The sequence below is a fragment of the Gavia stellata genome, chromosome 8, assembly GCF_030936135.1.
Source record: "Gavia stellata isolate bGavSte3 chromosome 8, bGavSte3.hap2, whole genome shotgun sequence".
Classification (NCBI taxonomy): Eukaryota; Metazoa; Chordata; class Aves; order Gaviiformes; family Gaviidae; genus Gavia; species Gavia stellata.
The window spans coordinates 23,915,501-23,941,991 of record NC_082601.1 but is presented as its reverse complement, the minus strand read 5'-3'; the positions used below and the strand labels follow the sequence as shown (position 1 = coordinate 23,941,991).

At 42.0% G+C, this 26,491-nt stretch overlaps 1 protein-coding gene across 4 annotated transcripts in view; it reads right to left on the bottom strand.

Annotated features, from left to right (window-relative positions):
• Window positions 1-25,544, bottom strand: part of ITGA6 (integrin subunit alpha 6) — a 46,198-nt gene extending 20,654 nt beyond the window's left edge. For all 4 annotated transcript variants that reach the window (XM_059820722.1, XM_059820723.1, XM_059820725.1 and 1 more), the window contains exons 1-5: window positions 25,384-25,544; window positions 4,419-4,546; window positions 3,937-4,016; window positions 1,847-2,102; window positions 226-357 (exon numbers count right to left, since the gene is read on the bottom strand). In XM_059820722.1, the coding sequence (XP_059676705.1) occupies window positions 226-357; window positions 1,847-2,102; window positions 3,937-4,016; window positions 4,419-4,546; window positions 25,384-25,544 (757 nt within the window). The remainder of the gene's footprint in view (window positions 1-225; window positions 358-1,846; window positions 2,103-3,936; window positions 4,017-4,418; window positions 4,547-25,383) is intronic.
• Between the last annotated feature and the right edge of the window lie 947 nt (window positions 25,545-26,491).

Here is a 26,491-nt window from a genome sequence, read left to right as displayed (position 1 = left end):
TATAATCATGGCTCTTAAATCTCTCATTACATTAGCAGCTCTTCTAAGTACCTCAGCAGAGTATCATCTTACGTGGAGGGAGATGTGAATTATTCAAAATGGTTAACATGTTACAGGGTCCACAAATGGAAGGATTTTCTGCTCCCATTTCGTATCATTGCATCAGGCTGGTATCACAAATGTTTAAGAAGCCCAAAGAGATTTACCATATGTACTTTATCCTACCTAAGTAACTGTTAGCTGGAACAGGAACTAGATTCTTATCTTGGCGGCTCTCATCACCAACTTCGTAAGGCCCATCATCAAAGATACCCAGATCATAAAATGTCTGATTCTTTTGCTCTGCACGAACCACCCCTGAAGAAATGAAATGATAAAATAAAAGCAAATGAATGGTAAGGGACAAAAATAACAGATAAATGGTTCCCAACTAATAGTAATTACAATGAATGAGATAGTGACTGCTGTTCAAATGGGACAAACACAGAATAGTGCACTGGGTGAAAGCGTTTTTGAAAGGCAATGAATTTCTAATTTCAGTCTGTGTGCCAGAATCTCACGCTGCTCTACAGAGAGGCCATGCAATGATCTGGAGAACATGGGACACTAAGAAAATTCTCAACAAAAACACGGGAGCAACTTGGTCAGGAACCACCCTCACCCCACAGTTCTTAACCTCATAAAAGCCTCTCTTAAAAGGGAGGTAAGTACACAGGAATACAAAAAAAAAAAAAAAAAAAAAAAAATTACTGTTCAGCTATGACAAACACCACTGATATATTTAGAAAACATTATTTCAGGGGAAAAGAGCTATTGTTCAATAAAATGTCTGCTTCCCTTTTATCAACAGGCATATTTAACATTTTGGCAAGCACAAACACATTTTTCCATGATACAAAAGAGTACTCTTATGACTGATACACTGTCATAGCACTTCTCTGCAATTAAAGTAAAACAGTGTCTGAACTCAATATGCTGTTTCAGCTTGGTCGGATTTTGTTGACAGATACATGGACGATTAAGTTTTCACTACAGTACACCTTGTGCCAGAGCTTAACTCCAAGATTTTGCATGGTTCGTATAGCAGGCACAGGTGTACGAGGGGAAAAAATTCAATGGTTCAAGGATCAGATGTTCTAAAGAGGGAACTATTTACAGCTGTTGGTGTAATGAAGTGCAACAGGAAAAAATCACTTTGAGAAAAAGAGACAGAGCTGGCCATTTAGATGCTTCTCAATATAAACTAACAGAGAAAATCTATGGGGTTTTTCCCTTAAGTTTTGGAATATCTCCTAGATGATATAGAGTACTTGGCTTTTAGTCAGACAGATTATCCATGGAATTTTACATGGATATGGATTTAGATATGAATACATGCAGTACTGCTCTGTTCAGTTATCTTCCTGCAATCCTCCAGTATTTAATTTGGGAAGTACTACTTTCCACAGACTTCACAAAGAATAAAGTGGATAAACAAAGATCTCAGTGCAGCTATTTAACATTTGCTCAAATGCAGGAAAATAGCTTGGTCAAATAACTTTAAAATAATTCAGTAATTTGCACTCAATTCCACCATAAGATTAAGATTAATAAGGGAAAAAATTGCTGTACATATGTGCAAAGTTCCATTACCCATTCATAAGTACTCCCTCAAAGATATTTAAAGGAATTTCAGTGAATACTTTGATACAAGAGCATAGCATTTTGTGAAAACAGGGTAAAATAATTAGATCCCTATTATCCCCTCCCCCCTCCAAAAAAAAAGTAATTAAAACTTAGGATGCAACCCTTGTGAGCAATCTCAGAGGAAATGGGAAGGGTAGGCAGGAAGGAAGCCAGGTCGTACCTTTCCAATTGTAAGTGCCTGGGGCACCAAACACAATATAATGATAGTCTCTAGTAAAAGTAGCAGCAACACCTTGCTGACAGGAACCAAACTTCTCATGGCCTCTTAAACGACCATCACAAAAACTCCATACTCCATTATCCATATCATCCTTAATAGTGAGATCCTGGCTCAGCACGTAGCACCTTCCAATGATATCCCGGGTTTCCTGCACTGTGTTTACATACTGCCTTTTCTCATAGCGATGTGCGCATGTCTGCAAGATAGAACAAATAATAAGTGATGCCTTCTGTATGTTTTTATGCAAGTCATCAAAGGCTGGTCTCCTTTAGCAATACTTCACGCTAGCAATGCTGTAGGTCACCTTGTAGACACATCCATGTTGCTATGCAGAGAGAGTCCACTGTTCCCTTTGGGCAATGTATGGGAAAAGTTGGGCATCTGTGGATACAAGTCAGAGCACCCAGCATCATGGTCAAGGCCATATGGTTAAATCCCTGTTCTCTGTGGGTTTTTAGCTCTAAAGCCTTCCCTGATACCTAATCCCTCTCTTACACGAAGTGAGGAGAGAACCACCCTATCTCTCGTAAAGAAGGAAGTGGCTCTGTTTCCCCACATCTGTAAGAGTTAAATGACTTACATGCTTGTGCAGGACATGAGAAACTGGTTCAACTACCATCTACCTGAGACTATTCAGAATTCAGCCCTCCCAGAAAAGGGCCATAAAGCAGAGGCTGAAAGCTTTTCCAGTGAAGGGGAGGGAAGGGAAGTTGTTCCTGCTTCCCATGTTGGATGTTCCACTTACAGGGTAACTGTCACTGGGACAGAGCAGCAGCACTGAGCACAGCCTGTTCCTTAACCTTTTAGACTCTTCACGTGGGAACAGAATTCTATTCAGATATTGAACACAAAGGATGAAGAGCCACTGGGTTAAGTGGTGTAACCAACAAACCATTGTAAAAAGTGGTGGAACAATCAAACCCCTTTGCCAGCAGTGTTTTTTGCAGAACCAGATGTAGTAGGTGTGTGAAGAGCACAAGCAAGCCAGGTTTCTCAGCTGACATACCTTTTCTGTGGTCCCTATCAAGGCTTAAATATTAAGCAAACACCCAGCTGTTCCACACTTAGAGCACTGCAGTACTGCCCTACTGCACAGTGACCTTCAGGCTGCCCACACCTCATCTAGTAAGTGCATTTCCCACTTATCACTTAGAAAGAAAAGTTCCTTCTCAGAAAAGATGAGACAGCATTAGTTGATGATTAATTATTCAATGAGCAGGACTCCTTCCGTCTGCTCTTCCCCCGCTTCGGGTTCTGAGGCAGACTGAAGCAAGTTATTACTACCTCTATATCCTTAAACTACTCCAGATTCACACCCTGAAGTCACCTGCCTCCAGTTTTGGAAGCAGTGACATTAACATGCCAGAATATAATTAGGGGGGGAAGCTTCACTGCACATCCATTTTATGATGTAGCTGGTATCCTGCAGCACCATTTTTTTTATTTAACTGAGAAAGAGCTAAAAAAGTAACATTCTCTGGTAACTCCTGAAAGCTTTTTCTCTCTGTATTGTATAAAACAAAAAGTATCTCTGTATTGTATAAAATAAAGAATAGCTAGTAGTCTTACTGCAGTGCAATGGCCACATTAATTCATAGGAGCAACTCAGACAAAGTCCCTGAATGAAAGGTGAAGTGAGGCTGATCATCTTGGAAAACAGGCTGATGATAGCCTGCTATTTTTACAACCTTTTCACACTATTTTTCCCTATTTCTGTAGCCAGTGGTATTTAAAAGAAACAATGTGTATATCACAAAAAAATAAGTGGACACCCTGAAAATTAACTGTCCACCCCAGATTGTTACAAAGGTTATAAAGAAAGGCTAACTCACAGTTAGAAAACTAATTTAAAGCTTTTACAATCTCAAGTGTCTTGCTTTTCTAAGGAGATGTTTAAGTCCTAACTTACAAGAAATCATAGGAGTAAACATAAGCAAGTTACCTTGCAGAAAGCTGCACAGAAAGGCATACCATTCAGAACATTTACCGTAGACCCAAAATGTTTTTGTGAGTTAGTCCTTTAGACTTACCACCACATTTCCTCCTGGCCCCTGACTTTGGACAGTTACACCCATCCATTGGTCTTCTTTACTCTCCGTCTTCGGGTCAGCTGCAGAGTATCATAATACAGCTTCAAATATTAACAGTTAACTAACTTTTTTTCTTCTTTTAAGTCCCTGTCAGGACAGGCACTTCATACAGTACATGAGACAGTCTGCAGGTGGCAGTGTCTGTACATTTTATCACTGACAACATCCATTTTATTAAACACTTCCAGCATATTACTTTATGTCACATCAATTTACGAAAGAGTAAGAACATCCAAATCTACCAAGATTTAAGCATCTCATGCTATCTTAGCAATTAAGCTACAACTTATTCTATTGCAAAAAAAGTTACGTATAAATCCATAGAAGCAACTGTCTGATACACTGGCTTGGGAAAGGACCACATCAAATAAGAAAAATCAGACAACTGTTTCAATCCAAAACAAAAGCACTGAAGAACTTACTCTCCTCATCAAATATGACACGTGTGCAGCGTGTATTTGGAGATGCGATGTCACAGCTATATAACCCTCCTGTTCTGTTGGCTTGTTGGGATGGAAAGGCCTTTTCCCGAGGAGCTCCAACCAGCAATCTACAGGGAAAAAGAAATAATTTCAAGGGATCTGTAGAAGGAATATTAGAAAAGAGGAAGGCAACAGAATCAGGAAGCGCCTTCACCATGTTGCTAGAAGTTTGACGTGCAAAGATTTGAAGATGCATGAAAAGCTACATCACAACACCGTTCCTTAAAAAAAATAAGGGGGGGGGGGGTCGCTGTAAAGCAGTAACAGTTCTGTAATTATTAGACCTGCAAACCGGTAAATGTATTGTTATTACTGCTGCTATTGTTGCAATGTTCACTGAGAGTGGTTGATTTTTTTTTTTTAAAAAAGTAGGTTTCTAGCAGTTTTGCAAAAAACATCCTTCTATCAGGGAGTCAAGTGGGGTATTTTTTGCCTTACTAGAAATTGTTGGTAAGGGTGGGAAAAGTATTATTACTAAAATGACCACAAACCCCCAAAACAGTGAGTACAAGTGCTTTCAGGTTGTCTTCTAGTTTTATGCCAGTCCTGTGCCACTGAATTTATGGGCACCTTAATATCTCCGACCCATGAAGCAAAGCAAGATCCCTCCTGGCCCAAGCAAGTGTTCACCAAACTATTCCAGCGCAAACATGCACTCCCCCTCTCCACTCCTTTGGGCAGATACTCCATTTTGAAGCTGAAAATGTTTTTCTCCAACAAATCTCTCATCAAGAACAGGCCATTCCCACAAAGGACTTATTTCTCCTATAAAAAGGCCACTCTAATGAGCCCTTCTTAGAGACTGTTCTGGTAACCAAATGTGAAGGTTCTTACTTTAAAAACTGAATAAAGCAAATTTTTTTCCTGTATCAACTGGCCCCCATGAGTATTATCACAAAATCACCAGCAGACTATTTACTTGCAAAATAAGGGGGTTCAGCCAAAAAAATTCTTACATTGTCTATGTTTCTTTGAAGTGTCATACACACACACAAAGCACAGCTGCCTCTCAAGCGGCCAACTGAAACTAGTAACAACCAGTATGCAATAGTTTGTGGAAAAAACAAGAAACATCATGCTGAGCTGAAAACACAAGGATGAGAGAACAGCGCGTGGATAGGTGCAACACAGCAGGTACAATGGATGGATGAATGGACGGATGGATGGATGCTGAACCAAGAGATCCCTGATATTACAGTGTCACGGAGGGCAAAGCTGTGACTATAGTTGGATCCACAAGGCTCAAAGAGGAACACAGAGCCTCTTAAAGGCTTCAGCTTCGGAGTTTTGCTCGAGAGAAAAGCTTTTCTGCATGCTTCATAGCGACAGTGGGACAAAGCACACTGCTGTCCCTCAGAATGTTTTCCTTACTAAAAAAACTCACTTTTATTCATATCTAACAGTTAACACTGGATCAGTTAAGATCAATATGTAATTTTTGTTATTAAGAAAATGTTTATTCAATGTCACTAAAGTAATGACACAAAATAAAACTATGTATTATGAAAAAACACACTTTTTTAAAAACAGAAAATTACATCTGTGTTGTTAAACAGCCAAGTTTTCACCACTTTTATAGAAAAAATACTCCCATGATCCATAATTTGCCCTCAGGAAGGTAATCTCCTGAATGGTAAAACCTTCAGGTAAAATATTTGCTTTTGACCGATACACATATAAAATCAGGACACACAGTGTAGGTGGGTTTTGGTTTAAAGTGTTTCCTTCTTTTCCCCGTACATATGCCTGGCATCTTTTTCAAAGATTTTTTCAGAAACATAGCAGTCATCACAAGAGTTTGTAATCTAAACAACCACACTTTTAGAAAGGCCATTAATAACTTCATTTTCTAATTTTGGCAACAGTGCATTTAACTGTAATCTCTTGGAGTAGTTCTTTTGCAAAGCATCTGTTTCTGAGCTATTCCTAATGTGGGAATAGATACATTTTCTCCTCAGTTCTGTTATCCCCCAGGGAAAGACAGATGATTTTTATTTTTTTTTTAACATTAACAGCCATAGATTTAAGAAAATAGAGGCCCTGATGTCCTAACTTACAGAAATTGTTATTATTTCTACTTTTTCATTCAAAGCTTGGGGGGTAAAAATGATGTACTGAATTTCACTTGCAGAAATTTGATCAGAAACCTTTTGTTTCAACATTGTGAACACAGCTAAACGCTTCTGGAATTGAAATACTTAATTTGGTTTAATTCACTCATCTGCATACTACTGACAGCAGTAGCGCTAGATCAAGAAAATTACGATCCTGTTCTTTTCTATGGGATAGCTAGACTATATGCTTTCCCAAGCTAAATGATACCTTTTACAACATACCATGATGTGAGCATGACCTTGATGACAATTCAGCCAGAGGAAAGACCTGCTGAGGTGTCAGGGAAAAAACAGTGTAGCCAACAGAAGATAAAGTGGAAAGATGCCCCAAACATTCAATGGCATCTCAGACAGACACCTGTTGAGATCAACAGGTGAGAAATCCAATTGTTCAGCCTTCTTTAAAGAAAAAAAAAAAAGTCAATCCAACATGATCTCAAAGGAAACAGGCGACCTTAGATTTTTCCCAGCCCCCATACCCCCCGTCCAAATCTTGCATAAGTTATTTTCCCCTAATTTTGCATAAGTTATTTTCTACTGTAAACAAAGTATTTCAAAGCAGACTTATTTAAAACCCTCCAGACTTCAAAGAACTTCTGTCAGGAATCCTGTCACTAGTCTTCAAGGCTCATCAAACACAAAAATCTTGAATCCTGATAGGTACATCACTGCAAGTCCTTATTCACAACACAGTTCAACAGTAGCACACACTATGAGCAGGCACTTGCAAAGGATTATATCAGTTCAGGTAGATACTATGGTAAATCCTAGTATGTATTTCTAAAGAGCAGCCAAAGACCCATTAAAAAGCAGCATAACTCCTTTGTACTTCTTCACTACCTATCTGCCCCAAAGACCACAGCAAAGAAGACTAAACCTATGCTTCCAGGTTCTGCAAGACAGGTTACTAAAGATGATGAGGATTATAAACGTGATGAGGATTATCAACATTATTAGGAATGTAAGCAAAAAAGTCACATGCATCTAATCTTTGGCTGAATAAATCAAGCAAAACATAGAAATCCCTTGGCAAGCACATTGTGACTTGGGATCACCTTGACTGCTGTTCAAGAGGTACGTTTGAAAAATCAGAATTCTATTATAGAAGCCAAATTACTTCATTTAAAAATGAAAGCGTACACGAAACTAAGGAAGTATGACATAGACCATGCACCAGTGTGAATTTCAGCATGACTGCAGCAGTCCAAATGAAGCAACTTGTACACTGAGCTGTGCTATGTGCTCAACAGAGTCCTTCCAGACTGAGGACACATTCCAGTCATTACTGTATGGCTACTTACTTGTCTGTGTTTTAACAGAAGAGTTTTAATTAACTTTGAGCTCATTATGCCAAAAACAGGTTAGGTTTTTCTGCAGCTATGCATGTTCCATTTTAGCTTTCTCAGTGGCAAGCAAAACCTCTTTCTGCAAAAGAAAAGAGGTAAGGTGGGGTGAGGAGGTGCTCTCCTAGCTATGGTTATCTCCTTATACTGGCAGATGAAACACTGAGATTAAAACCAAAGAACTTCCTTTGCAAACAAAGATTGACAAAAATAAGTTCTTCATTTCTCTCCACCCATGATCACAGCATGCTTCATTTTATTCATTGGGACCTCTACCTGAAGGTATAAGGTGTATGAGGGCTAGAGTCACTACTTTCAATTCAGGTCTGAATGTCCAAAGTCAGGCTCCAGAATCCATATTTAGATACTAAAATAATGCCCCAATGTCAAGACTGCAGAGTCAGATACTAAAACCCCAGAGACTCCAACATGTGGATATTTTACTGATTTTCTAGCCCATGGCAAGTTTGCCGTATTACTATGCAGAGAACAGAAGCTCAGCCATACCGTATACTGAACATAATCATGTCTGAGCATCAGTTCCTCTTGGAGCCTTAGCTTTTTATGATTTGAGTTATGATGACTTAGTATCTAATGTTTACCATATGAGCTAAAAGTCAGACAAAAAAAAATATTACTATTCCTCATGTAAATTACAGAATCAGATGCTTCGTACTACTTGAATCCTGATTTTCCCTATTCATCTTGCTTAAATATATACTATAAACTGATTAGGTTTTCCCTGAGCCAGTCAGACTGCACAGGTGTTAAATTAACTTCTATTAATAGTTCATTACATTACAATTCTGTAGATTAAAAGAAGTGTCTATCAAGTGACAATGTTGGAAAAAAATCAGACTTCTCTCATACCCTGGCACAAAACTACAATGCTCTTTAGCTTCAGTTATACCCCATAATTAAAACATGCACCTTCCAATTTCAAACTAAAATTCTAATTTCAAACCAAATAAATCAGTCCTGTGGCGCTATTGGTTAGAATTAGATTAATTATTGCTTTCTCTTAATTACTTTTTGGAGATACGTGATAATAACTGAAGTCCCACTGCCAATTATGAGCATCTGCTGGCTTCTAGGGACAGATTTACTCCCTTACAACCCCGGATTCATGGCCAAACTTGAGATAATCCTATAGGATTAGAGTTCCAGGATTGGCATGCAACGCCAGTTTAAGTAATTGACCTCACTGAGACGCAATTTTGGCTCAGGTGGATGGTGCCTGCGTTGCACAGACACCGGTGACCCTGGCTGCACCTGCATGTGCAAGGTGCAGCCACAATGTGCAACAGGACCCCCCTCTCAAGACAGCGACCAGCATAGCACCCCATCCCTCCACATAACCCTAGGGCACAGCTACACCCACCCTACCTCTCTGCGGTATTACATTACACCTGAACGAAACAGCTTAGGCAAGAAAAACTCCATTTCATCAGTTATGCTGAGCACTACTCGAGCCTCAGAAAAGGCATCAAGACATCTTACTGACTTGATCTAGATCTGGACCAGACCTTCGGATAACTGTACGTAGAAAACACACTTTATAAACCCACACATTTCCAAGAAGTGAAAGGAGGTGGGAACTCACTGCCCACAGGCAGGCAGGCACCAGGCCTCAGTTTGTCGACTGCTGTTGACTAGTATTCAGCAAGAACAGTCGGGTGAAGACCAGGAAGAAAGGCTGTAACTTAATCAAAAGTAGCCCAAAAGAGTTATTAAAATCCAAAGCAAAATACACCAGAAATAGCTTTCCATTTTAACAGATATTACAGAATATTAAGCAGTAAGGTGCAGATTTTAAAACCCTCCCTGCTTTCATTGGTAATTCTTGAGAAGTTTAGTAGGTGGCTGCGGCTCCTTCTCAGCTAATGAAAACAACAGTGAGAACTGGGAGTCGTTTCTGCTCACAGCTATCTGAACTCCCTCCAATATTGCTCATGTAACTACCCTGGTTGCTTCCAAAAGGAAAACTGCAGTTAAGATGACAAAGACATATCAAAAGAAATCCAGAAAACCTCCAAACTCCTGGAAGTATTCCCTCACTCCACGGTGAAATTCTTTTCCTCAACTTATAGCCTGGAACTGTCTAAGGACAACATAAAATTTTCACAACATACTTCAGAGAAGAAAAATTATCAGTGAGTCATTACAGTTCTATTTTGGAATAAACACTTGCTCAAAAGAAATCAAGTCAAAGGAGGGAGAATATCTTCAACATTTTTTGAAAGCAAATCCTGTTCATCAAAGTAAGAGGCTTCCATTGAGTAAATTACATTTTGATTTAAACAAATACAAAAAATACCAGAGTCTGCACCAAGCTCAGATACTCTGCCGTCTCCCAAAGCTTTCTTCATTCCTTAAATTCTTTCCTTTTCCATGGTATCTTCTACACCAAACAAGGCACCACGTCTTTGCCATCCTTTAAAAGTAACAGCAACACATCAATAGTGCTAGCTCTGAGCTTTAACAGACTGGAGTAGAAATCACTGAAAGTGTTTCCTGGGTAACAAACCATTAACCATTTCCACATATAGGCGGAATAAAATAGCCAGTGGTGTAAGTAATTTCCAATTTTGCAACCTTCATTGAGCACAAATGTCCAATTTAAGGTTGCTGTTCCCAGATAACAATGCTGCCGCTGCAGACTTTACACTTCATTGTGTTTTCAGAAAGACTCCATACTCACAAGGGGGGCAAATTTGGAAAGTGATGAAGCTAAATGCTATGAAACTTCTTCCATCCCTGACTGCACAGATAGACTCCTGCATTCTTTTCCTCTTACACTCTCCGTACATGCTTGCAAAGAGTTTCACTGGATTGAATAAAATGAATAAATTAGTGTAACTACCACTAACTCATATTTAAATTAAATTTTACTACCAAATCACCAGTCACAGCCACTAATTGTCTATCAAATGTTTAAAACATCTGGGCAGAGACCCCTGATCTCAGTGTCAACATCTAGAGCCCTCCGTTGGAGCTGTATTTTCAGTCCTCTGCGCTGGTTTGGTCTCAACAGTTTTTGAACTTGATGAAAGGGGAGGACGGGAACATCTTAAGCCCCAGAATATGTCAGTGTAACTGAAGTTGGTCAATGGGACGGACACTGTGTTTGAATACTGGTGGCACCACCTCTGCTTTGTGCCTCAATTTGGCTTCTTGAAGAAGAAACAAGTCACAGGACAGGAGCACCACGGACTAATTAGCACAGAGAGATCATCCCTCCATACACTCGGGCTGCTAATGGGAACTGGAGCTGAACCATGGGACTGGGCTTCTCCAAAAAAAAAACTCTCCCAGCAAAATACAGCCAGTAACTATGTCAGCAGGGAACTTGTTTGTGACACTTTTTACAGAGATACCCATCACTGCCAGCCTGTTATTAACAGCTATTTTAAGTGCCTGATGATTCTCCTAATCTGCTGCTCCACAGTTACATTTTCCAACCACCAGTGCAAAGCCATGGCCAAGTACACCATTAATCTCTGTTGCCTGGAGGCTTGGCACTTGAAGGATTGTGATTTTCATTTAATTCATTCAGCCTTTTTTAGGAAGCGGATTATGATAGAGGCTGGGAAAAGAAGCCAAAAGCAGCATAAGGACTAGGGCAAGCTACTACAAAGCAAAACTGGAACTACAAAGATACCTGTTGTTCTGGAAAGGCCACTTACTATTGACTTTCTGAAAGTTACATGGAAAAATAAACCCTTTCGCCTCACAGTTCAGAGCCCTGCCTGTATGGATTTGAAATAGGTTTTGCAGACCTCATTTTCATTGGTAGAAAGCATTTTTCTTACAAGAAACGGTACAGTCTGCTCCAAAGTCATGTTTCAAAAGACAGTTTTCCATTTCAGACACCACTCTCTGGCTTTAACCAGGAGATACCCCACATTTTTCATACTGTCAAATAGCAAGTGAAACCTGCACAATTTTAATTTCTCCCTTACAAGCTATACATTCCTTCAGATTTAAAAGAAAGAACAACACCCACGCCAGGAACAGACCTGAGCATGAAGTGATACTGTAAAACATGTATCAGACAGTTTTATAATTAATCCATGACAAACTTATGGAAGAAATAATGTTAAAGGGATTTTCACTCAGATCTTCTAACATGGCAGTGCCTGTTACTGCATGAAATCCTCTTATACCAACATGGGGTTTAACTCAAGAAGTGACAAGTGCACCATTTCAAGAAACAAACTTGGGAGCCGAGGCCCTAGCACTTCCAAGCCCAGGCCCTGCCCACAGCCACCTTGCCCGCATTAGGCTCATTGAAACCAGGCGAGTCCCACCCCAGTCAGTTGGGCACAACCCAGCTACTCTCCACTGCAGGCAGCGACGGTGCGCTAAGGCGCCGGTCCCAACAGCAGCAGGACAAGCGAGCAAGGATGGCTGCAATAAAGCAGGGGTGACCCAGAAGTCTCCAGCTACCTGCAGACACAGAAAGAGCGAATTGCCCGTCCCTGACGCCCCACACTGCAATCTCGCTCTCATGCCAACAGCCCCCACACACCAGGGCCCTGGCCCATCTCCTCGCCCAGCGCTGCCCCGGCTCCTGTGGCAAAACAGGCTGGTAAAGAAGCAGCTGCTGCCACTACTATATAGAGCTGTGAGTTAGTGCTGTGATCAGTGTTTTGTGGACATGCTCACTTTACAGGCTCAAATAAGCAAGTGCATGACAGAAATCGGGAATTACTGTCTTCTGCACCTGGGCTGCTGGCCATTCATGCCGTAGAAAACCTCTAAATTCAGATTTAAACTTCTCTGTATTTGCCGGGCTTGTCTTTGCACCCCCCCTACACAAGCCATCTCTACTTGAACTTCATGAAAAATGAAAGGAGTATCACATCATCTTCTAGGTACATGTTTTAGAAAACAAACATGGAAGTCATCAAAATGTGGAACCAGTTGCTGAGACTTTTTTTTTCCAAAAAGCAACCTGAAAACGCAGTGCTGCCAGTCAGTATTTGAAGGCGCTACTTGTTAAGAGAGGTAACAACCGTAACAGGCACATACTGTTCATCAACATACCAAAAGCCATTAAAAAAAAAAAAAACTGCAGGAGTTTTAATACTGTGCAGAACAAATATTTAGGTTGAAATGTCATTCCTCTCTTTCCTTCACTGAATGAAGTACATCAGTTTCATTTATTACCGTAACTAAACCATTAAAAGGCATGAAAGAAGTACAGTAAGTGGGACGGACATTTCACACAGGAATCAATGGGCAATATAACATGCAACAGCTACTAATCCCACAGCCCTGCAGTATTTGAAGAGCAACTGCTCCCCAAGCTAACCCAAGCTGTGGTTCCCTCACCTGTAAGTACAATTTATGAGATCCCTGCTGCTCCTTCTCTTCCAGACTTACCACCTTTCCCCTCTGAATTGTAGGGGGGAAAACGAGACAGGTAGAATCACAGAATCATTTAGGTTGGAAAAGACCTTTAAGATCATCAAGTCCAACTGTTAACCTAACACCGACAAGTCCACCACTAAACCATGTCCCTAAGCACCTCACCCACACGTCTTTTCAATACCTCCAGGGATGGTGACTCAACCACCTCCCTGGGCAGCCCATTCCAATGTCTGACAACGCTTTCAGTGGAGAAATTTTTCCTAATATCCAGTCTAAACCTCCCCTGGCACAACTTGTGGCCATTTCCTCTTGTCCTGTCACTTGGGAGAAGAGACCAACAGCCACCTCTCTACAACCTCCTTCCAGATAGTTGTAGAGAGCGATTAAGTCCCCCCTGAGCCTCCTCTTCTCCAGGCTAAACAACCCCAGTTCTCTCAGCAGAAACCTCTTGCACTAGATACACAACCACAGAAACAGTAGTACGCAAGTTTGGCAGATTCACCGTCTGAGCACATGAAGTTCATCCCATCAAGCTAAAACATACCAGCTAGAGCCCCACTGGGATGCTCACCCACACCAGACCAACACTGGCACTCTGAGCTAAGCTGTGCCCTCCCAGCTGCCAACATAAGCCCATGGCACCACAGAGAGGTATCCTGTGGGAGCAGGCTAAATAGCTCTGCATGTGTAGAAAAGGCATGTACCTTCCCAATACATAATCCCTAATAAATGTTTCAGAGAACAAGTACACAAACAGCCAGCAAACACACACTTCAACAGCAACGCTAAAGCACAGATTTCGATTTATGCCTTCAGTCTTAAAATCATGATAGCCCTGGGTTAAATGCATGTAACAGGATCCACGGTTTGAGTAAAGCTTTTCTTCAAGCCATGAACTTAATCACAAAAGCAGATGTGTCACTGGGTACATGTACTGACACATAGTACCTCCACTCCTTCAAATTAACTGAAAACACAGGCATTCAAATCACTTGGAAGAACATCACTCCAACAGGTATTTTCATAGGAGAACCAAGTCATACAAATGTTGATGCAGTTGGGACACTTAAGGAGCCTTTTTTTATGTTCCATGTAGATAATGAAACACTGATCAAATAGATCAACAGAAATAGATCACATATTCAGAAGAAACTTCTCCATATACATATTTGCGGAAGAAGAAGCAATTATATTTTACCATGAGTAGGAATGTACAAACGCTGAGAATTTCAACCAGCTTGCAAAACCCAAGAACAAGACTTTTCTGTTTGCAAAGTAACTTATATTTGAGACTACTCCAAGAAACCCACTGCATTCTCTTCTGCTATATACTGCTCCCCCTCCACACACACACGCTTAATTTTTACATGCCTCCACTCAAACATACTTTTTTCCATCTTTCACCACTCCTCACATTCTCACGTGAGCAGAACCTGGAATTAATTATTTGTTTTCAAGTATTTCTAACACCCTGTGTTCCTGTAGGCTGAAAGTTGTGCAAACAGTATTGCAGCTATTACTATGACTGGATTTGACCTGACAACAACAAAGTATTCTTCCACTATATGCAGGAATATAGCTTGGCTTAGAAGAGAGAAGAAACCTACCTCTTCCAGCAACATTCTGGGGTCACACCACGTAATTATCAAACATTTCTCTAACAGAAAAATAAGTCAAGTGGATGAAAAGTTTACAGAGACTTGCACAATTATGCCATATTTTTAGTAGCAGCTACAAGAGTTGGCTATATAAGAAAAAAATATACCAAATATATTTTAGCATCTTTGGCCAAGAAAATAGTGTGATTTTTCACTTAAGGTTTGTTTCACACTAAACAAACATGGATAATTAAATATGAGCCATGATTTCTTTTCACACACTCTGCTAGGCACGGCTAAGGTTTAAGAGCCAGCAGATCTAACCACTATATGCAGCTTCAGCAGCACCAATGACAAAGTGCAAGGCTAACCAATCTTTATAATTCCCATACAAGAGCAATGTGAAAAGAGCTTATGAGAAGAGAGGGATGCAGAAAATTCAACTACAAACAATGACAATGTGCTTGCTATCAGCAACAGCTGGTTGCCACTTTAGAGCACTTCCAGGATAAACATGCATTTCCCTCAGACCTTTGACCCACGCATGGGCTGCTGAGCAAACAACCTCGGGCACTACAGGGGTGAGTTGTTCCCAGCGTATTTACAATCTTGTTTTGCTTTGGTTTTTAAAGTTAGATTTCATAGACCTACTTTTGAGGAGGGTATCGATGCCAGCTGAAGCAGGCAGAAGCTAAGCTCATTTAGCTCCATTTGAAAAATTGCCTTTGTCATCTTCACTAAAAAGGAAACAACGCTCAGTCTCTGTAAGAAAGTCTGCCATTCCTACGGACACTCTTGGCAAACTCTATTAGCAACAACGCTGATCATTTCTGTTTGCTGTTTGCTGTTCTCCTCCAAACGCCTTGAAAATTGAAAACAAATGCAAAGAAGAATACAGCTGACAAGTAACCTAGAAGGTCGACAGTGAAATACAGTGCAGGATCCATACATGTTACCCTGGAGGGACCTGAGTACATTTTTATGCTGTAGCAGCACCTAGACAGGGAGCATCCCATGAACCCCCCTCGCTTCTGTTCTTGATCCTGCAGACCTTCTCGCTTCCAAACATAGTCAAAACATCCTCACACACATTAGTACAACTGCTTAAAGGAAATCAATATTAGGAAATGACATATTTTTAGGTGCAGTTCTGTAAGAGGAAACGAGAAAAACAGCCAACGTTCCAACAGAGCCAAAAAAGGTCAGTCCATGCTAGCAAATGCTCCAAAAATCACAATGCAAGAAGAATCAGCACTTTTTACTATCATTTTGATACAAAATCTAATATCAGGTACTTCATAGCAGAATACATCTGGCCTGTTCTTTAAACTAAAACAACGTAACTGCAATTCTCTTTTTCAAAGGAATAGTTAAGGAATTCTCAAAATAGTCTTAGAACATGTGATACTCTCGATATCTTAAACCCAAGGGAAGTGCATCATAGCAAGAATACAGTACAATTCATGCTAAAGTTGTGAATGGAGCTTTATTAACCCATGGTTCAGTTCACTTATTTTTAATATACTGAATAATTCCCTTAAAAATGGAAGTGAGACTTTTTTTTCCACATTCACATTTGCTTTTCTAGGCTACATTCTTCTGCCATTATTTCAAAGCAACAACTTGCTTATATATATATATCTCAATCAACAATATCTAATGCTAATAAATGAATTATTCAATGTTTTCCAGACTGTTTTGTATACTTCTTTCTTCAAATATTCCTGTGCCTCTTACTGTACCTACCCTTGCTAAATACCACTATGAGGTATTAATTTTCTAGCTAACTTTTCACAGTACAGACCACCATCTGCTCATTCAATAATATGGATTTTTGCTTACTTGTTTTTATAATAGCCATTTGCCCAATTGCCTAATTTCAGCCTTGTTCTTTCCACAGAATATGTCCCCAAAACATGGCATTTTTACAGTTATGGCTAGAATGATTCGTCCAGCCCTGCCTGGTTCTGAAACATTTAAACAACAGCTGATTTTAAACAGCAGTTCTTCTGAAATGAATGAGGTATCTCCTATGAAAACTTACCACATTGCATTCCTTACAACACTGACAGTTGCTCTGGCACACATGGAAAGGGTTTTGGGTAGAGTTTAACAGAGGAGAAAAGAATGGCCTATGCTGACTGGTGAACAATTTACTGCTGTAATGTGCCAGGCAACCCAACATACTAATTTGGGAAATGTTCTGTTTTATTTTGTGGAGAATCCAGACAGTAACAAATTAGATCAGTAAACCATTCTTCTTTGCTTGTTATCCTTTAAGAAAAAACGTTTATGAGAAGCCAACCTACCTGTCCTGCTTCTGCATAAGTTTTTCTTTGTTATTTACAAATTAACATTAGCAGCATTAGTAACATATACTACACAGAAAATTGCACTAATCTTAGCTAGCATGGCAACAGTTATTTTGTGCTCCTCTTCATTCCTATTTTACAGTTAAAGAAATAATATCACTATAAATTACAGTGAGATTTTTGGATGAAAGAACCTATACAACAGCAGAATATTTATTAAAGGGCAGTCAATAGTAAAGACACTTCTCAGAAACTTAAATAAAAATTGTTTCATTAAATAAAAATACTTAATTTGACAGTCATACTACAAAGATTTACATCCATCTTGTACAGTTACAGATCAGATCCATCAAACAGTCCAGGTGCAGACTGATGGGGTTAGCCAGTATTTCTGAAGAAGATACAGTGCAGACTCTTATTTCCTGCCACAGTACAAGACATTTTTCTACTAGATCGTAACAAAAAGAGGGATGAATTAGGACTCTACAGAGGCGAATGGTATTTTTAAGAGTAGACAATGCAGTACATACAACTCCACATCTGGATGAAGATGGATCCATACCTGATGGTAGGGTTGCCTTATGGTTTAGTCTTGAAACTATATGCCAGTTTAAAGAGTCTTATTCACAACCAAGGTAGCCAGCACAAGAGTGAAATTGATACAGAAATTGTGTCAGAATTATTAACGGAAGATATGCTACAACTGTGCCTCTGTGCTTAACACTACCAGTACATGTGTCTCTGTGCACATCCGTTTGAAAGCTCTTTGCTGCTCTCAAAACATGAAAACAGAAAACAAAGGAAAACTATATCCTCAAATAAAAATGCTAAATTTTAAGATTCCAGCTCATAGGTAATTTAATGATATAGTGCTCCCTTTAATGCCCCTTTTGCAGAAGGACTCCTGGAACGTCTGTCCCAAATCCTGTTGCCTTGGAACAGAGCAGCACACAGAAAGCAGGCCTTGTGTCGTGCATGCTACATACTTCAGATACTTAAATGGTTCACTCTACAGCCCTGCACCTTGATCACTATTCTCTCTGTCTCCCTCATTTTCTACCCTTCTGTAGCTGACGGGCTCGCATTTTAAGTCTAAGGAGTCCCATAAAGTTTCTTGTGCCAGTCAGTCCGCAAGATCGGGACAGCAACGAGCTTCAAGCAACTGACTGCCAGCTGAAGCTTTCAGGATGCCAGTGCCACAGAGAGCCTTGATTCTTCGCTCAGCTCCAGCCCATGCAGCTGAGAACCAGGGCAGGGCATGCACGCAGCATGCACACCCCAGTCAGCACCCCACTGCTCATTGCATGAAGGGAACTGCAGAAAAAAACACTTCTCCAGCTCACTCCCACGTCAGGTTTTAGATGCTAAGTGGTTATGCTCTTCAAACACATTTTAGCCCATCCAACTTAAAACTACAGTTCTCAAACTGACCTATACGTCAGCCTCAGAGGGTATAGGATGACTTCTCCTCCCCAATATTTAGAGCAAACACTGTGAAGGACTACAACTCCTTTTCACAATCGAATACCTCACCGACAGTTTCATGGAAGGCTTTATGTCAGACATGCGCACAGACATGTCTACTTTGCCCATCTGCGGGTGTCTACATCAGCTGAGTTTGAAAAGCAAGAGAATAACTGCTGGTCTTTCCAACTGTGAGCCCTCCCCCAACACTTTTCTGCCCAGCCTTCAGGCATCATTAAGCAGAGTTGTCAGGACCCACAGCCCCTGCTCAAGAACACAACAACTTGTCAAGGAGAATGCTTTTCCTTTGTCCTTAACTCATATGTTGTGCAGTTCATTAGTTTTCATTCACTTTACTAAAGAGAAAAGCCTTTCTCCTCCTTCCTGAGATCAAGGTCTGTCCTTGCCTGCATTGCGTTATTTTGTTCCAGTTACACTGTTTAACCTTTTAGAGGATGCAAGATTAAGTTTCTGATCTATTTTCTGAGACTTGTCTAATACTTTGGCCGCAACAGAGCTTGTGGAGCTAACGTATGCTGTGTTCATCAGGGCTGTTTTACATCCTAATATTATTTAATAAGAGCTACGTGGTATAAAATCCATCCTTTTAGAAAGGGATGAGTACAACAGACTTGGACCAGAGGAACTTAAAGCAATTTTGGTTAATTGCGCCATCACTTACATTTTAACGTTCTTGGAATGGCTTGGCAGGTCCGTGTTTTACACAGAGTAACAGCTTACAGAACACCCTTCTCTCTCCAAACACAGAGCCTGAAGAAAGAGGAATTTGTGCCTCCACAAATTTCTATTCACATCTATTGAGACACTTAAAAATAAGAAAGCATAAGCCAAAATGCTTCTAAACCTGTCATCACCTCTACCCTGTAAATGTTATGCTCTAGCAACCCTACCAAAGACATGGTACCTCTTAATATTAGAAACTGATCCATCGATCAGGCTCAGCATAGGTAAAAACAAGAAGCTATGAAACCAAGGAGTTGTATCAGGTACTAGCATCTTCCAGTAAGAGCATAACAATTTTATGAGCTATAATTGAAGCTGATAACCTAGGCTGTTTCTCAAAGCTGGACTCTGCACACAAGGCCATTTATCATCACTGCTGACAAAAGGCATCTGCTACAGTCCCTACTCATGGAAAGCTCCCACTAGTACACCAATGAATTTTGTTAATTCTTAGTAACACAAGAAAAATAACACATCTACCACAGGGTTACTTAAGATTCTTATGCACTTACAGGTGACCATAGGAAAAAAACGTTATCCAAAAAGCATGAGACCTCTTGAAAAACAAGTTTCTCAAGGGGATGGAGGACTGGGATAAGAGGTTTGCCACTTACCGTGTGGGAAGTCTAGCTTTACACTATGAATGGCTGTCACACCAGTTAACGTTGCAGTGAAGTTGAACCTGTGAACTCACACAGCTAATGGCAAAGGACTGTACTGTAGCGTATCTTTCCTGACATAGCCTTTTTAGGGCCACCTGGACTAAACTGTCCTGGTAGAAGCACATTTTTGCTGTATGACCTGTGACTTCACTAGTGCCTTGCAGGGTCTGCTCTTTTTCTACATTGACAGAAGTGGTTACGCTACTGCAACTTCCCAGTGTATATCAGCTCAATGCTCTGTTTCATCCTTCTTGCCTTAGTACAGTTCTGCAGCACTGAGTGCACAATTCTTTCCTGTTCCTTTGAGGAAAACAACAACAAAAAAAAATAAAGATGTTGACCTCTTTTTTTCCACCTGCAAGAATGAGAGTCAGATAGTGACAATTATATGATAGTGTTTCCAATCTTCTGTATACCTGACCTGTAAACCTGTCAGCTGTGTCTCTGCCACAGATAACCCTCAGCAAAACTCAAACTTAGCACTGGGGAAAAAGCTTGCCTTCTGCAGTTTGACTCCACCTATAGCAATTCCACATTCTTCCCCCTTATACAATGTAAATTTATCTTCTCACTTCTTTCACCCGTGATATTAGTATGATGGATCTTCGTTTTAAAAATCTTTCCCTTACCACTACAGGGAAACTCTTGAACTACACCTCCTTCCTCCTTCCCCACTTCATTTGATCCTGACCTTTGCCACAGAACATCTATCTCAGACATAGACAAACTCCTCTACTATCACTAATTAAGAAAGTAATCAAGCATGCTAAGCAGGTTATCCAAGAATAGCTTGCATAGACAAAAACAGACACACTTAAGAAAATAAAATACTAAGTGCAATGAGACAGTAAGGACATAGTCTTAAAAAAAAAAAACAAGGAAAATTAATAATAAATCCTTTTTTCTAATTGACAGAAGCACTAAAGACCAGCATTATTAAAGCATTTAAATCCTGAAGATGTAAATGTGCACTATTATTAATTCAGTCCACCTGAAGCTTGAATTACACTACATCACCTCTGCAAGCAGTAACTGTCATCTTCCACTGCAGACCAGCACAATCCAGCTCTTTTGTTGCTGGAGCGAAGCATCTATGAGCACAAGCCCTCAGTCAACACAGAAGTACTGGCTAAATGCCACTGAGGATGCACCGCAGCAGTACAGCAATGTCAGCAGCCCTGCTGACCAAAGGCAACTTTGTTATGTATTGACGTAACAGCCCACAGTAGAGATACGCAGCATCAGCAAAACCTGTCACAAGCATAAATTTCAGTAAGATACTGCAATTTTTAGGACTTTATGGCTGCTAATGGTCAGTGCAGTCTTGACATAAAGTGTCTATCCACAGCTTTCAACCACAAAGCTTTTCAGCTGATGAGAAGATCTTGAATATTGATTACTACCATCTCATCCTTTTTTGCCTTAAACAATAACAAAAAGCTTACATGAATTCAGCTCCATACCTCTACTGAAAATAGTATCAGAATTACTTCCAAGTAAAGTTATACACAAATACAGGCATTCTTGGGGCTTATGTTCTAATTCAAGATATTTGCTTAAATCATTGTGAATTACAACCAAAAAGGACTGGAACAGACCTGCTGCACATCTTACATGGACTATGTATACATACACATAATTTTTATATATATATATTCTATATACATAAAATTACACATGTGACTATGCTCACTATATAGAGTGAGTCGCTAGTAATAATGTATTTATTATAACAGTAACACATTTATAATATATAGTAGCTAATATATACATATAGCAAGTGTAGTCTGCATTTACAGATGCTAGACACTCTCACATTCTCCATCACAGGACTACTTAAACTTTAATCCCATTACTTCTATAGCTACGCTGTCCCTAAGTCTTAGGACCCAAGTTACAAACCTTCTTCCAGTTTGCAAATGAAACGCACTGCTGTTGTGCCACCACCCCCTTGCAGAACCAGAGCTCCCTTATTTTCATCATATTGACAGATTAAAAACCGAACAATCTTATAGAGGGCAACAAGCCCAGCTCTCTTAAAGCTCCTTTAGCCTTTTCTGCTACCTGATTCACTGCTTGATAATGAACCAGAACTCTACACAGAAATCCAGGCAGGCTGCCCTTAGTACTTCCAACATTAATGCTGCCCTGATGCACATTAAGACTGCGTTCGGCTGTCTTTCACACCCACATGCCATGAGCAGTCCACTTTCAGTCACTGTTAAAGTTTTTCTCCTCTCCAACTGACAAACTTTCCAGCTTTCTTACCTGAAGATATTCACAAAGAAAAACAAAAACCTGCACTAGTCCATAGCCTTATACTTGGTACCATCTACAGCTGAAGTCAAAGCAGTTCTTGAACGGTCATTTACCCATACTGTTGGGATTTAAGTAATTCCTCATTAGCAAACATGGCATTAGTAGCTAACACTAACTAGATTGCCATTCAAAGCTAATATGTAATCCATAGTACCCTGTGACTAAGAAAAAAGGTGATCAAAAGCAAATACCATGTTTAATTAAAGGGTATTTCAGCTGTACCTCTGTTTGTCACACTTCCTAGACATTCTCCACCCTCAACTTTACAGAGGATTTTCACAATGTTTAACACTGAATTATCCAGTGTGAGGAAGAGGGAACCATTTCACTTAAGAACACTTAAGTGAGGCAAGAGAAAAATTACACATCATTTTATTTGCTTTGCCAAGCCTTGCTCCAAGCCACAGACTAAAACAGCCCTTGAATAGAATTCATGTATTTCACCTTCTCCCATTTGCTTGTTTTTCCAAGGATTGACTGATCTTGTACATGTCTCTTACAAACGGTTTCTAATTTTGTAACATTGGAGGGGCCTGGGGGTGCTTGGGTTGGCAGGCTTTTTTGGACTGGTGGTCCCTGCCAGATGAGAACCCAAGTGTTACTTTTAATTAAGTTTCAATGATTAAATGGGGTTTGTGTATTTTTGGCAACTACTTAACAGTGTTCACACTCAAACTGTAACTGAGCTTTGAAGTTAGCATCCATTCGATAAGAAGGGATAAAATAAATACTTCTATCTGACTAAGAGATAGCTGCACATAAACCCACTTTTGCAGCAGAGATAAGACACAGACCAAAATGCAGTTGGGAATGCAAAGGTATGGCACCCCTGAGAACAAACTACTAAAATTCCTGCTGTTACAGATAATGGGCAGCATACAGGCATTAGACACACTTGTTTCTCGGTAGGAGACCTCAGTATGACCTCCATTCCCATAACTTTCTACCTTCACTGAGTATCTGGACGCAGACACTGTTTGTTCCACCTATAGAATCAAGCTGTTTAGAAACTGCACATGGTTTCCATGGAACAGGCCACACAAATAATTCGGTATTAGTTCAACGTTACTCATTTTTATCTGATGTAAATACACAGCCTAACATGGAAGGCTTCACTTCAAGTTTCGCCACCAAAACTCCCATCTGTTTCATGAGACAGAACTGACACAAAGCGAGCTAAACGCACTTATGTCCCTATGAAAGATAGTTACAGTTTGGCATGTTTAATGTCTTGTTCTCTTACAGCCACACACCACTATTCTCACAGACATAAAAATGATGCTCAAAGTGACTATAACATACCTGCGTGATGCAAAAGGGTTTATGCCAAAAGTAGTACCCAGCAGCTACCCGGGGAGCACTCAAATTCTTATGCTAAAACTCATGAATAGATTTTAAAAATAGCTAAGATGTCTCATAGTCAGAAGTGCACATAAAACACAGTTTCTCTAGTCTGGTTTTGTATTAGAGACCCTTGCTTCTCATGAAAGCCTGGATTCAGAAAGCCATGTCAAGGCAGATAGCATCTGGCTCTGCTCTGCCCCCAGATTTGGATTGCCTGAGGAAGCACTTACTATACATACAATACAGAACTTTCATGCTAATAATCTCTGAAGCATTTCAGCCAAATATTACACACTAGCTTGAATACTGTGACCACTCTTGTGTTTCGACTGACTTCTCAGTAATTGGCTTTCTGTCTCTGCATATTCTGACACGCTCATTGTACCAGTATTGACAATACAATGGGAAACTAACAAGCTTCAAGCACTGCCTTCTTAGTAGAACTAAAATGAGACCAATGCAAGAGTAATCCTGTCAAGAATTAAGATAAAGGCCTCTGAAAAGGAGCTCACAGATTTGTATTTCATTCTTCAGGATACCATGGGTCATTTTGTCTACTAGATGGAAGACAGAACGTGGGCATTTGTGATTTATACTCCTTTACGCACTGTAATTTTTATGAAATCACACAGAACACAAGCATGAGCAAAATGGGCCCACAGGACTTTTAAGTAAGTTTACCAGCTAAATTTATGAAGGATACAAATTCCTTCCAGCTTCCTTCTCCCATTAACTTTATACAGATTATGGGCTTGTCTTCCCTTGAATTAGAACTAAGTGTTTGGGGAAGGGACATTTATTTAATAACAATGCATTATACAAGACACACTCCATCCAGCACTACTGGATAGGGTGGGGTCGGGCACTGCTCAGATATGGTCACGAAGAGGCAAGGATCCTGAAGATATACAAAGGAGCCTTACTTTGCTTTCTGAATTTCCCAAAAGAAGTTCCTAGCTTTCACCCATATGCCACCAACATCGATTTATTTCTCCCATCTTCCTTGTACCACCTCCCACCTGCACTCCCGGGCAGGTTCTGTCTTGAGCAGCAGCCCCTGCGCCGCCCGAGGCCGGGTAACCACAGGGAGAACAAACCCGACAGCCTGGACAGGCACCCGCAGCCCCAGGGCACCAGCGGAGCAAGTCGGCGCCGCCCCGGGAGCCCGCCCCGGGCTCCAGCCCCCCGGCGCCCCGCTGCGCCCGGGCCCCGCGGGCACAGCCGCCCGCCACGGGACACCGCCGGCGGGGCCCGCGCCGGAGACCGCCGCCGCAGCTGAGGCGGGAAGGTTTCCCAGCGGGGGCTGTTGCGCGCTTCCCCCCTTCTCGCCCCGCCCGGGCGCACGCTGCCTCCGGGCGGCCTGCGGCGCCGCAGCACCTCACGGGCCGCGGCAGGTGCCGCCCCGTCCCTCCGAGGGCCCCCCCGCCGCCACAGCCCCCTCCCTCCCCGCGGGGCGCCCCGCGGCCCGGCCCGGCCCCGCTCCGCTCCCCGCCGCCAGCGGGCGGGCGGCCACCAGGTGGGGGCTGGCGGGCCCGGCCCGCCGCCAGGGGAAGTCTCCCGGCGGTGGAAGGGAGGAGGATCCCCGCGGGCGGCCCGGGACGGGGCCGGGCGGGGCGCGGGAGCACTTACAGCCGTTTCTCCTGAGGCTGCAGCTGCCGGTGCATTGCCAGGGAGAAGCCGAAGAGGCTGCCCGGCTCCCCTCGCCGGCTGATCGCGTTGTCTGTGTCCAGGTTGAAGGCGCCGGCCAGCCCCGGCAGGAGGGGCAGGTAGAGGAGGAGCGCGGCCGCCATCTGCTCCTGCCGGCTACGGGAACCTGCCGCCGAGCCGCCGAGCGCCGCCACCGCTCCCCGCGCTGAGGGCGCCCGTTGTGCCCCGCCGGCTCCGCGCGCCGTGACGGAGCCCGCCCCGCCCCGCCCTCCCCGCCCTCCGCCGCCGCGGGCTGCCCGGCCCCCGAGCGGCGGCTCCCCGCGGAGGAGCTCCGCGCCCCCGCCGCCGGAGCGGCGGGCACGGCCCGGCACAAAATGTCCCCCGGGGCCTGGCCCTCTTCCCCTGGGAAGGGCAGTCGCGGGCGCCGCCCCGCCCGGGGGTAGCCGGCCGCTTCCCGGGGCGCGCAGAGGGACCCCGCCTCCCGCGCCCCCGACCCCGGCTGTCTGCTCTTCACAACTGAAAATAAAGCCGTGCCCGGGGTCACGGCTGCAGGTGAGGGCCGGGCCGCAGCCCGCGGGCACCGGCGGTGGGAAGGGCAGAGACACCCTACGGGGCACGGGGAGAGGTAAGAGCTGATACCGCTCTGGGTGATGCTCAGCGGCACATCAAGGTACTGACCATGTGCATAACACCTTTCTGCAACGCTCTAAGATTGATACAGAGCTATGGACAGCATGACCCCCCCCCCCCACCTGCTTCTCATACTCAGTCTGTATTCCCCAAGCAACACATCCATGAGAAAAAGAAAAATAAAAAAAATCAGTGCATTCGTATCTCTGTTTTCCAGACTCTTCAGACAGCACATGAGGACAGACGCAAGACTACATGCAAGTCATCTTTAAGCCTCATTCCTCTAGTATCTCCTATCTCTGAACAAATCTGAATTTCTTAGCCCGACCTGTTAATTGTTTGAAAACAATATGTGGGTCTGGATCCCAGATCATTTTATCTCATGCTTTCACCCATAACTCCAAAAGGGTATTTGCAAGCCTATGTTAACGCACTTCATCCACCCAAGAGAAAGAGAGGT